Source organism: Pipistrellus hanaki, assembly GCF_964339955.1.
Source record: "Pipistrellus hanaki genome assembly, chromosome: 8".
In the NCBI taxonomy this organism is placed as follows: Eukaryota; Metazoa; Chordata; class Mammalia; order Chiroptera; family Vespertilionidae; genus Pipistrellus; species Pipistrellus hanaki.
The window spans coordinates 68,161,207-68,173,263 of record NC_140510.1 but is presented as its reverse complement, the minus strand read 5'-3'; the positions used below and the strand labels follow the sequence as shown (position 1 = coordinate 68,173,263).

The following is a 12,057-nucleotide window of genomic DNA, read 5'->3' as shown; positions in this document are numbered from 1 at the left end:
AAGGGCATCCCTAACACAGTTAGAAAATGAAATGACGTGGGGCCGACCCCAGACCCCAGACGTTGCATTGGCTCTGGACTCAGGCAAACCTGGGCATTCTATGTAGAAAGGGGACTGCCTCATTGTTAGTGGGCACAACAAATAGGTCCCTGAATGCAGGCAATGTTCTGCCCTCCACCCTATTTTCAGTTCGTCTGGAAGTGCCTGGGGCTGCGGAGGGCCAAAAGGAAAAGGGATCGCCCTGTGGTGACAGCCACATTGAGGCCTGCTATCTGCATCTCAGAGCCTCGGCCTCAGCCTGCCTGCTGTATGCTATCAGGCCACTCTTTCAATGAAAGCTGCAGAGCCTCCAGGTTTCCCACCCCAACTGCTATACCTCAGGGGGAAGGTGACACCCGCCTCCCTGCCAAACCAAACAAAGCCTCTTCCCGTGGGGTTTCATGCCTCTTATAACGGCTCTGAATGGAGGAGGTGCGGCCGAATGACCAAATCAATGCCCCCAAGGCAGTCCCCACCAAATCAATGCCCCCAAGGCAGTCCCCACACAGCTCAGGTTGCGGTCCACGCCCCCCACCCCAACTGCATAAGCCCACGAGGACAAAAAGCTCAGTCCCCAGGGGGGGACTACCATTTCATTCAGAAACGATCCAAAGTTACCCTCTGAACAGGGCGGGCTGCCTGGAAAGGCAAGCTCTGGGCGACATACAATCACATGGCGTGGCGGGTGTAATTTTTAAAAATGTACCCACTCCACAAAGGTCATAACCGATCCGACGTGAACAATCCCACTCATCTCTCGACACAGACGCCCCGTAAAGAGGGGAAGAACTCAGCCGTAGCTCGTTTGGCTCAGTGGATAGAGAGCATCAGCCTGCGGACTGAAGGGTCCCGGGTTTGATTCCAGCCAAGGGCACCTGCCTGGGTTGTGTGCTTTATACCCAGTGGGAGATGTGCAGGAAGCAGCCAATCAGTGATTCTCTCTCCTCATTGATGTTTCTATCGCTCTTTCCCTCTCCCTTCCTCTCTGAAATCAATAAAAGATATATATATATATATATATATATATATATATATATATATATATATTTTTTTTTTTTTTTTTTTAAGCGGGGAGGGGGTAGAACTCAGATGCTACACACCCCCATTCAATCTGCCCTGCTTCCCCCTCAGTCTGGGACAGGGAGCCACGCCCCTTCCTTGGTTTCAGGGACCCTGCACCTCGACCTGAACGGATGCAAATGGCCCTGCTTCTCACCCACTCCTGGAAAACTGCACGCCTGTGTCTTCTTCACTCGTGTTTTAAATATATTTAAGGAACTGGATAGTTAAAGGAATCTTGTGAAATCCTTTATAAAGAACTTCTACAACATGAAATTTCTCCTACTCGTGTATATATTTAGATGCTTCCATTTTTGTCTATGAACACTGTAATTCTGGACAGCAGGACAAGACTATTCCCAAACATCTAAGGACCAAAACATATTTTTATCTGGTCATTTGCTCCCGCCTCTACCAACTACAAATGTCAAGACGATTCGTATCCTTGAAAAATATTTTTTAATTGATTTTTAGAGAGAGAGAGAGAGTGAGAGAAAGGGAGAGGGAGTTAGAAACATTGATGACAGAAAACCACCACCAGCTGCCTCCTGCACTCCCCCCACTGGAGACCAAACCCGAAACCCAGACTGACTGGGAATCGAACCGTGACTTCCTGGTTCATAGGTCGATGACCAACCACGGAGCCACACGAGCCAGGCCACAAGACTCCTATCTTTGTGGACAGTCCACTCCCTGCATTCTAATGAGCAGCTGCTCAAAGGTCAGACTGCGAGTGGTACAAAGGCATCCAGGTCGATGCCTGTGGATTTCCTAACACCTCCTGCGGCCCTGCCCCTCAGAAGCAGGAATTAAGGATTCTCCGTGGGCTGTCCGTGCCCCCAACACCTGGCACAACGCCTGCACCCCGTGGGCACCCCGCACCCACCCCTGTACACAGACTCCCAGGACTCTAATCAGCGTCCCTTGGGTGCCCAACGAGCAAACACAAAACTGGCTGAGGGTACGAACACATACCTCTGGACTCTGATAAACAGAAATAAAAGACAGAACCAGAGAGAAGCGTCGGAGGAAGAAGAGCCAGCTCTCTGCCACAAAACGCCAGGTCTGAGCCCGCCCGGGGCCCCGAGTGCGGACTCACATAGATTTCGTTGTGGTCGAAGCGCTTCTTGAGGTTGTGGATGAAGGTCTCCTCCGTGAGGGGCTCCAAGAGGACCATGTCGCCCACGCCGATCATGTTGTCCAGCAGGGACGTCTTCACCTCCATCTTGGCCATAGTCCCCAGCTGCAGGGAAGATGAGCACAGGGTCAGCGTGGAGGAGTGGCCTCCTCTCCCATGGGTGCTGGGCCCCGTGGAGAGGTGAAGGGCGGGCAGTGCCCAGTGGCCTTCCCTGTCTCCCCAACGTCAGGACCACCCTCCAACAACCCCTGTGAGCAACCTCTCAGGTGGCCACCGTCCCCGTCACGGCCCTGGAGCCCCACGCGCCAACCTGCTGCCACCCAGGAGCCTCCCCCCGTCCCAGGCCACCGCCCGGGCCAGGCCCATCGTCAGGAAGGGCCACCGGGAAGCCACGGTCTCCGCCTTCTCCTTGAGGCCACCCTCTCAGCCCCAATCAGAAGCCACAAGACTATAGCCAAAGAACCCAAGCCATCCCTTTCCACCAACCCATGCACATCAATGTCAGACTTAAACCTACGTGCACCTGCCTCCCCCAAGGTGACATCCCCCGGGGAGGTGACACCCCCCAGGATCCCATGGCGACATCCAGAGTGCCTTTTCCCAGGAAACAAGGCTTGGGAAACGATGCTAACGTGTACAGAGAACCCGTCACACATCAGACAGTGTGCGGAGTGCCGTATACAGTAGGTATTCAGTAACTCCATTACCCCACTGACTCTGAGAGAGGTATTGCTGTCACTGCCCTCCTTTTACGACGAGGGTGCTCAGAGACATTCAGAAATATTGCTGAGGTACCCGAGAGGGCGACAGAGCTCAATGGTCACTTACCGCCCCAGACCGAGGGGGGTGGGGGGTGTCACGCTGGCACCAACACTGACTTCTAAAGGAAAACACGCCACCCGCTGCACAGCTAAGGGTGCCTGTACCCCACAACCTGCCACCAATGGCCCCGGTCCTCCCACTTCTCATTCCCACAGACACGCAACTAACGCAGCAAAGTAAGAGGAGCGTGCAGCGGACGCCCCTGTAGGCTCATGTGCCCCATTCTGAGGAGGAAGTACATTTCCTTCTCGCCATTACGGAGTCACCCAGGCAGATCCGGCCTCAGAAAGGCTGGTCTCCTTCCGTAAACCTTAGCCACTTAAATCAACGCCCCCTGTTCTGGCCTGGAACAGCGAGCAGGTCCCCGAGAGGCAACGGAGCCTGCATTTGGTCGGGCGAGGAGGCCTGGGAAAGGCTGGGAACTCTGTCAGTCCTAGTTATTCACCGCCTGTGGTTTATAGGAAGCCACAAGCACCTGTTTTATTCCTGATCCTACTGAAACGTTTCTAAGTGCGACCCAGAAACCCTAATTGGTGTGGCTCAGTGGATAGAGCGTCGACCTGTGGAGGGAAGCGTCCCAGGTACAATTCCGGTCCAAGGCATGTACCTTGATTGCAGGCACATCCCCAGTAGGAGGAGGCAGATGATCAATGTTTCTCTCTCATCGAGGTTTCTAACTCTCTATCCCTCTCCCTTCCTCTCTGTAAAAAAAAAAATAAATCAATAAACTGTATTTAGAGAGAGAGAGAGAGAGAGAGAGAGAGAGAGAGAGAGACCCAGAAGCAGCAGAGGCCGTCCCATAACCAGAAGGTCCCATAACCAGAAGGAAGTCCATGCTGAAGTCTTTAATATTCAAAAGAAGAAAAACAGAGTTAACTCTTTTGTCAACCTGGGTGTGCGTGGCTTTTTTCAGTTTCACGTCAGTACACCTGGAATTAAACAGCCCAGGTACCGCTGGTTAAGCCCCACAGCAGCAGCACCAAGAATGGCCCCTGCACTTCGAACGAGGCCAGACTCGAGTTTAAAACAGAAACGAGGCGGGTGAGGCCCTGGCTGCCCTCGGGAGATGCAGGGGAGCCGGGGAGAGAGCTGAGCCCAGGCCAAGGCCCTGGAGAGACTTGCACGGGAGTGGGAACGTGAGCGGCCAACCTTTGTCGCCATGAATTAACATTTCAATCAAATTTCAAGCCCTCAGACTCGTGGAATGCCAAAAGCACTCTAGGTGCGATCCGTTCCCTCACTGTGGCGGAGGAGAGAAGAAGGCTTAGGGATTGGGGGGGATGTCAACCTGAGACGGGTTTGAAAATAAGCACCTCTCACCGGCCATCCACACGAAGCACGGGCTGAGCGGGGACTCCCTGCCCCCCGGGGGGGGGGCGGTTCTGCACACACAGTCCGTCACAGGAGGGAAAGACAAGTTCCCCTCAGGTAACAGTCACCACGCAGCCAGCCTTCCTCGTTACACCTGCTTCCCCGTCTTTTGAAATGTCTCATGCATGTTCCGAATGGGTCCTAACTGCTACACTCCTCCCCCAACTTTGTTTTTTTTATTTATTTAAAGTTAATAAACTTTTATTTATTTAAGGAATTTCACATGTTCTAAGTTCTTCCACTGCCTTAGTTCCTCTTGAGTTTGCGTCTTGAATCATCTTACTCCCTTTTTTTGCTCAATCCTGATGTCATTTCAAAGCGGGAGGAGGGCAACACCAAGGCTGCGTCACAGGCAAAGGGTAGAAGGGGGAAACTCCGAAAACACGCCTGCCGCAAATCCAAATACAAAACCGCAAACCAGCCGACAAGGTGGTATCGGGGCCCACAGGGGGTCAGTCCAGCACCGTGGTGTGTGCTGTGCTTGTCCTTTCGGCATCTGGGCGGAGGACAGTGACCCGCGCACCTCCTCCCGGGGACGGTGGTGTGGGATGCTGAGAAACTGTGCCCAGGTCCCGCCCGGCGTCCTGCAAACGGGCTGACTGCGAGCTCCAGCCGTGGTCTGGCCACAATGGTGCAAAGATACCATTAAAAAACGGAAAGCGTCATTTCCAAAACTCCTCAAAATCCAGAAGAACGCAGCATAAACATCACGCACCACCTTAACATGGCCATCTGTGAGCTAACACGTACATACACACAGTTCACCGCCGTCACCAACCTCAAACCACAAGTCACCTGCCACGCTAACGTCATCCGCGCTCAGGAATGTTAAGACCAGCATGTCCCAACCCAACGGTCCCACACGAGTGATACCAAATGAGGTGCACGTCCGTGTGAAGTGCAAGGCCATTCTACTATTTGTTTTCATATATTTTATAGATAGAGAATTAGAAACATCCATGAGAGAGAAACGCCTAGCAGCTGCTTCCTGCACACTCCCTCCTGGGGATGTGCCCACAACCAAGGTACATGCCCTTGACCGGAATCTACCCTGGGACCCTTCAGTCCACAGGCCGATGCTCTATCCACTGAGCCAAACCGGTTAGGGCAACAAATGTGTATTTTTAAGTTGAAACGGTTTTACTGTAGCATTTGAAAGAACATTCACACATCAGACCTGAGGGTGCAATGAAGACAAGGATCAATACTAAGTCATGAACATGATTTTAAACTTGAAAGGACTGCCGAAACAGGTTTGGCTCGGTGGACAGAGCGTCGGCCTGAGGACTGAAAGGTCCCGGGTTCGATTCCGGTCAAGGGCATGTACCTTGGTTGCGGGCACATCTCCAGTAGGCGGTGTGCAGGAGGCAGCTGATTGATGATTCTCTCTCATCGATGTTTCTAACTCTCTATCCCTCTCTCCCTCTCTGCAAAAAATCAATAAAATATATTAAAAAAAAATAAACTTGAAGGGACTTTGAAAGCAAAGTTTTAAGAGCCACAACTTCCTGACAGCAGGTGCTGCTGCTTTGGGAACTGCGAATGAGGCCATTTCCACGTCCAGGTAAGGCCGCTGGCACTGGACATCAGGGACAGGACCTCCGGGAGTCCTCTCTGCATACAACCCAACCCCGTCTCCATTTCCACTCATTTCCCTCCGGGGTGGTGAGTAGCACCATCTTCATCGTCATTTCCCCAAAGGTGAGGTGCCCAACCTCTCGCACGGGGCAGGCATTCAGAGAAGCACAAGCATGCAGATTTCCAACGGTCGAGTGAGTCCTCCGATCATGCACATCCACCCAGCTGCCCCCACCGGGCCCGCGGGTCAGGCCGAGCGGAGCCAAATGATCCCGCAGCGTCCAGCCCCTTTGATCCGTTCCTCGGAGCACATGAGGCTATCCACAAAGGGCAGGAAACGGAACCGAGCCATTTGGCTCCCAAGGATGAGATCACGAAGGCTTTTAAGAATAACATGAGAAACGCATTGGAGGAAGAAAGCAGGGCCAACGTGGCATGATTTCATGGACAAAAAAAATAAACCTTAGCAAACCCTGCTGGGAAAACAAGGGCGAACGGGGGCCCGGTCTATAGGCTGCGAGTCAGTACCCGACACAATGAGCTGAGCAGCTGAGGAAACCTGGAATTCCCTCCCCAGCTCTCTGACAGCAGCACCAACCTCATCTTGGAGAGCAGCGGGACTAAATGTCCATTCGACTGGGCTCACCCACCGTGTACAGTGAGTCCTGCCCTCTGGGACGGTGTTAAGTGCTGGGGGACAGGGCAGGAGCAATCGGGGTACTTCCCTGGCCCGTGCCAACCCCCGGCAGCTCCCAGTCCAGGGAGACAGCCAAGAAAAGAAGCAAGTTTGGAAATTTCAAGTGATTTCTCTAATGATGAAAAAAAATCCATGTTGAGCAAAAGAAGAATAAAAAGCCTAACTCAACACACACTCATGCTTTTAGTCCCATGGTCGGCAAACGGCCGCTTGAGAGCCACATGCGGCTCTTTGGCCCCTTGAGGGTGGCGCTTCCACAAAATACCACGGCCTGGGCGAGTCTATTTTCAAGAAGTGGCACTAGAAGAAGTTTAAATTTAAAAAATGTGCCTCTCAAAAGAAATTTCAATCGTTGTCCTGTTGATATTTGGCTCTGTTGACTAATGAGTCTGCCAACCCCTGCTTTAGTCTAAAAAATCCTTTGCATTCATTAGAATCCTCGTGCAACCTGATTCTGCTTAACCGATGAGTTGGCCATCATTTCTGGTGTTATGATTTCATGTGTCTATTTCTGCCTCGGGGTAGGAATGTACGACAGATCCACAGAAGCTGTGAAACGGTGGCGCTACACCAACAACATCCCAACATCCCAACCTGCCCCTTTTTATTCTTCACCCTCAGCCCCAAATCAGCAACCATCTTATCAACAGCCGACCCACCAGGCTGGGCCTACTATCTGACACACTGTCCACCACCCATACCAAAATACAAAGCAAAGAGAAATAACCCTCTCCCTCCCCCTAAATCCCACGGAAGCCACAACGAACCCAGGTCCTCATCCTTGCCTTTCCCCGTCTCCCCATAGCCAACCTTTTCCATTGATTCTGTCACCTTCATCACGCCCGATCCATCCCCAATGTCACTTCCAGACACAGCCTTGCCCTCTCCCTGGGAAGCCAGAGCCTTCGGGGCAGCTCTCTGCCATCCGGCCACCCCAGCCTCTGCCGGCCCACTCCTTCCCGGGTCCATGCTCCTCTGGACCCTTCCTAAACCACGGTGCCTTTTCTAAATTACAGTCAGGCCCTGTCAAGGAAAGAAGCCTTCCAGAACTCTCCAGGGTCTTTAGGACAATCGTCACAGGCCTTAGCAGACCCCGGACGGGAAAAATAGAAGAATCAAGAATTGCCTGTGTCCCAGCAGCTCCACATTAGGGTAGGAGAGCAGTGATTCAGACAGACACCTGCACACCCTGTCCAAAGCCGCATGAACAACAGTCCGAAGGGGGCAGCAGCTGACGAATCCACCAATGGGTGAACAACGTGGGGCGTACACACACAATGGAACAGTAGTCAGCCTTAAAAAGGAAGGACATTCTGAGACATGCCACCACATGGGTGAAACTTGAGGACAACATGCCACGTGAAAGAAGCCAGTCCCGAGAGGGCAAATCCCGTACAACCCCTTCCATGAGGGGCTAGCGTGATCCAACTCAGAAGGCAGAGGGTGGACCGGGGCCCCAGGGCCTGGAGGAGGGGGACCGGGGAGTTGCTTGTGGGCACAGGGCGTCACGCTGGGAAGATGGGGCGTTCGGGAGAACGATGCTGGGGACGGCTGCACAATCATGTCAAAGGACGCAAAGCCACGGACGTGCCCACTGAGAAAGGTTCAACGACCCCTATCAGGTATGGCTCAGGGGATAGAGCGTCAGCCTGCGGACTGAAGGTCCCAAGTTCAATTCCAGTCAAGGGCATGTACCTTGGTTGCGGGAACATCCCCAGTAGGAGGTGTGCGGGAGGCAGCTGATTTATGTTTCTCTCTCACCGATGTTTCTATCTCTCTCTCCCTCTCCCTCTCCCTTCCTCTCTGTAAAAAATAAATAATATATATATATATATATTTTTTAAAAGGTTGAATGATATGTCTGATGTTACGTCTACTCACCACAATTTTTTAAAAATGTCCTCATCAGAGGCCCCAAGATTCCACAGCCTGACTGCAGCCTTCCTGCTGTGTGTGTGTGTGTGTGTGTGTGTGTGTGTGTGTGTGTCCCCTCCCCCGGGACATCTCCCGCCCCAGGCAAACCCCGCAGGACACACAACCCCACCAAGGCCTCCCACGGCTCCTCCACGGGACACGGCTCCCTGGGCTGCGGGGGTGCGCCGCCGAACCACGCCAGCTTACAGGACAGACTCTGGCCAGACGCGGTGAGCGCCGGGCCAGGGCATCCACTCGAGGAGGGGAGGGGGTGTCACTCCGGGACAGGAAGCCAGCCTGGGCACGGGTGGAGTGAATGATGACAGCCCTCCTGGGTCAGACGGAAAAGCTGCCTCAGGTCCTGCGGGGGTGGGTTCTGGTTGGGGGCCCTCAAGAGGCTCAGCGGAGCTTCTTGTCTTAAACACACGACCCCAGCCGGCCGGGTGGCTCCGTGGTTGAGCACCCCGAGGAGCTGAGCCAGCAGCTGTCCCCTCCTCGGCCAGTGCCCCAGGACACCCTGCAGTCAGTCACCACACAACTACTGCCCACGGCGGGCACGACACCCGCCCGAGACAGGGTGGGAAAGCCCCAGCCTTCACCCCCGCCCCCCCACTTTCCCCATCCCCGTCCCCCCCCCCATACCAGCTTGGCCCCCGCAGCGACCAGAACCCGAGCAGGCCTGGCTTTAGGGGCCTCCGATCAGGCTCTCTGCTCACAGTGATGCTAGTCAATGAGCCGATGCCGGAGAAGGCCCGTGAGCTCCTGGGGGCAGGGACGCCCACTCTGTATCCACGGTTCCGGACGCGTGAGTGTGACCGTGGGCTCCTCACACTGCTCCTCCCCCCGGCGGAGTTTCACGTCCCACCACGTCGAACGCGTCTGGGTTGGCAAACCCAGGGCCCTGGCACCCCCAGATGAAGGCAGAATGGCCCCCACATTGCTGGCGGGCCCTCCGGCTCTGCCTGGCCCCGGGCAGCGCGCCCCCGTCAAATGCGACCCATGATCATGAGCCCGAGGCCCGGGCCCGGGGTGACCAACTTCCTGGGGTGAACTGGCGTGGGATCCGAGGGTCCCGGCCGCGCACTGATGGCCTCCCCTGTCCGCCTGGGCCCTGCCCCTTCCCCTGCCATGCCGCAGCCTCACTCTTGACCAGACCCTCTGACCACTCCGCGTTCCCTGAGAATGAAGCCACGGTGACTGGCACCTGGCAGCCACTCACACAAGGCTGCTTGTACCTGGGAGCTTGGGGGTCCCTCTAGGTTGGTTTCTGAAGACCCGCGACTGAACCAAGTTCTGCTCACACCCCACAGCAGAACTAGCTTCTCTTAGAAGAGGAGCCATTCAGCTCTTTTGAGTGACAACGGAGGGGCAGGTGGGAATTCAACGCCCTCTTGCTGTCTGGGCTGCGGAAGCACTCTGCAGCAGGCCACAGGGCCAGCACCACCCACAGCGGCTCCAGGCCCAGGGGCCGACCCTGCAGGCGGCCAGCTCACCTGGGACCCCAGGCACACATCCAATTCTGAGCCTCGATTTCCCCAGAGAGGCTGACTACATCCTCTCCTAAGACCCTGTCCCTGCGTCCATCCTTACTGAGTCAACCATCAAAAGAAAAGGGCTCGCCTCCAGACAGAAGGAGCTCCTACGTCCTGGGTCTGGTTATCAACACTCTTCAGAACCAAAGAAGGCGAGCCCCCAGGTATCTATCAATGCCATGTACTCAGAGGTGAAAACACTGTGAAGTATAAAGGGCCTAGCCATACCCAGCACAGAAAGAAACGCACAGAATGGTTGTATGAAGGCACGGAGGCACGGGTGAGTTTACCGCCACATGTCAGCTGCAAGTGGCAGCTAAATTTTAATGATACATCTAGTCATGAAAGCACAAGGGATCTGAAGGTACAAAGAAAGAACCCTGTGCCATACAAGAAGAGAAAAGCAGGCATCACTCAACAGTACCCTTCAGAGATGCCTCTGTCCTGTGTTTAAGAAACAGCTCTTCCGAGTCATAAAAATTCAAGCAGTTACCCACCAAGCAAAGGCCACGGCACTCCGTAACCAGGCAGAGGTGTTTACAGGGTTTCCTGAATATTTACTGGTTGAGAAATGATCACACAGAAAAGCTAAGATGGGCCAAAATAGACACTGACCATGTAAACAGAGAAGGCAAAACTGCATTGTCATTGACAAAGAATTTTAAAAGAAAATGGCTTAAACCGGACCAGATTAAAATCAATAATCATATTACAGTTTGAAAGTATTTCCTAGGTCAACTGTTTTTCCAGTTTCTCTGATGTTGGGAGCATTTACTAAATTTGAAATCAAATGCACTCTTACACATCTTTACATACATTCTAAAGTAGGTGAATAACAGTTCTGCTAATTTCCACAAGTTCTATAGGATACAGCAGTGGTCAGCAAACTCGTTAGTCAACAGAGCCAACTATCAACAGCACAACGACTGAAATTTCTTTTGAGAGCCACATTTTGTAAACTTCAACTTCTTCGAACGCCACTCCTTCAAAATAGACTCGCCCAGACCGTGGTATTTTGTGGAAGAGCCGCACGCAAGGGGCCAAAGAGCCACATGTGGCTCGCGAGCCACAGTTTGCTGACCATAGGGATACAGAAATATTTTATATACGTATTATAAGGGTACATAACAAATGCTCCCCCCACACACACACACACATTTTCTCCCTTGAATATAATATACAACCTGTTAAGCGATACACAAATGAATTTTAAGGATCATCAGTTTGATTATACACAGAACCATACCACAGTATTTTCCAGGAAAGTCTGGTGAGCAAAGACATATTCAGTATGAACTATGCTGTCATGCCTGATTAAGGAAAGTTCATCTCCTTCCACAAGTAGTTTATTAAAGCCAAAAAGGTATTCTACAGACCCCTTTATTAGACTCAGAATCATCAAATTAAAAGGCATGGAAACTTAAAAATGACAATCCACCTCCAATCATGTCTCTCCACAGGTAGGCAGGCAGACAGAGAGAGAGATATAGAAACTACAGAGATAGTTTTTTTTTAAATGACATAACTGGAAGGCCCCTCGCCCAGAAATTAAAACTGCTTACCAGCGTTTCTTCCCCATTGTGCTTCCCCGCTGACTGACCCAGCACATTAGCGCCCGGCGCATATGAAAGGGAGAGACAAACATTCGTTGTGACAGGGAGGACATCCCGAGGACAGCAAATATTTTGCACACAGATAAGAAGGGAAAGTGGGTCACCGTCCTGGGGCTGGGAGGACGGGCCCCGCCCCCACCCAGGGCTGCCCTGTGTGACCCACCACGGGCATGCTCTCTGCTCACAGCCTCCGGCTCTGACCTGGGAGCCGGAATGCACGGACCCCAGAAAAGGAGTCAGAGACGCAGCCACGGCCTCCCGGGCACCGGCCACCTGCCCGGGAGAGGAACGACG

The 12,057-nt window shown here is 53.2% G+C and overlaps 1 protein-coding gene across 8 annotated transcripts in view; it reads right to left on the bottom strand.

The window, feature by feature from the left end:
* Nucleotides 1-12,057, bottom strand: part of MYO1B (myosin IB) — a 129,317-nt gene that overhangs the window by 100,193 nt on the left and 17,067 nt on the right. For 4 of the 8 annotated variants that reach the window (XM_084892117.1, XM_084892120.1, XM_084892122.1 and 1 more), the window contains exon 2: nt 2,198-2,341. In XM_084892117.1, the coding sequence (XP_084748243.1) occupies nt 2,198-2,332 (135 nt within the window). In that variant the 5' untranslated portion in view covers nt 2,333-2,341. Of the gene's footprint in view, nt 1-2,197; nt 2,342-11,712; nt 11,801-12,057 lie in introns of those variants that run through there. The other 4 variants (XM_084892118.1, XM_084892121.1, XM_084892115.1 and 1 more) reach the window with 3 other exon arrangements.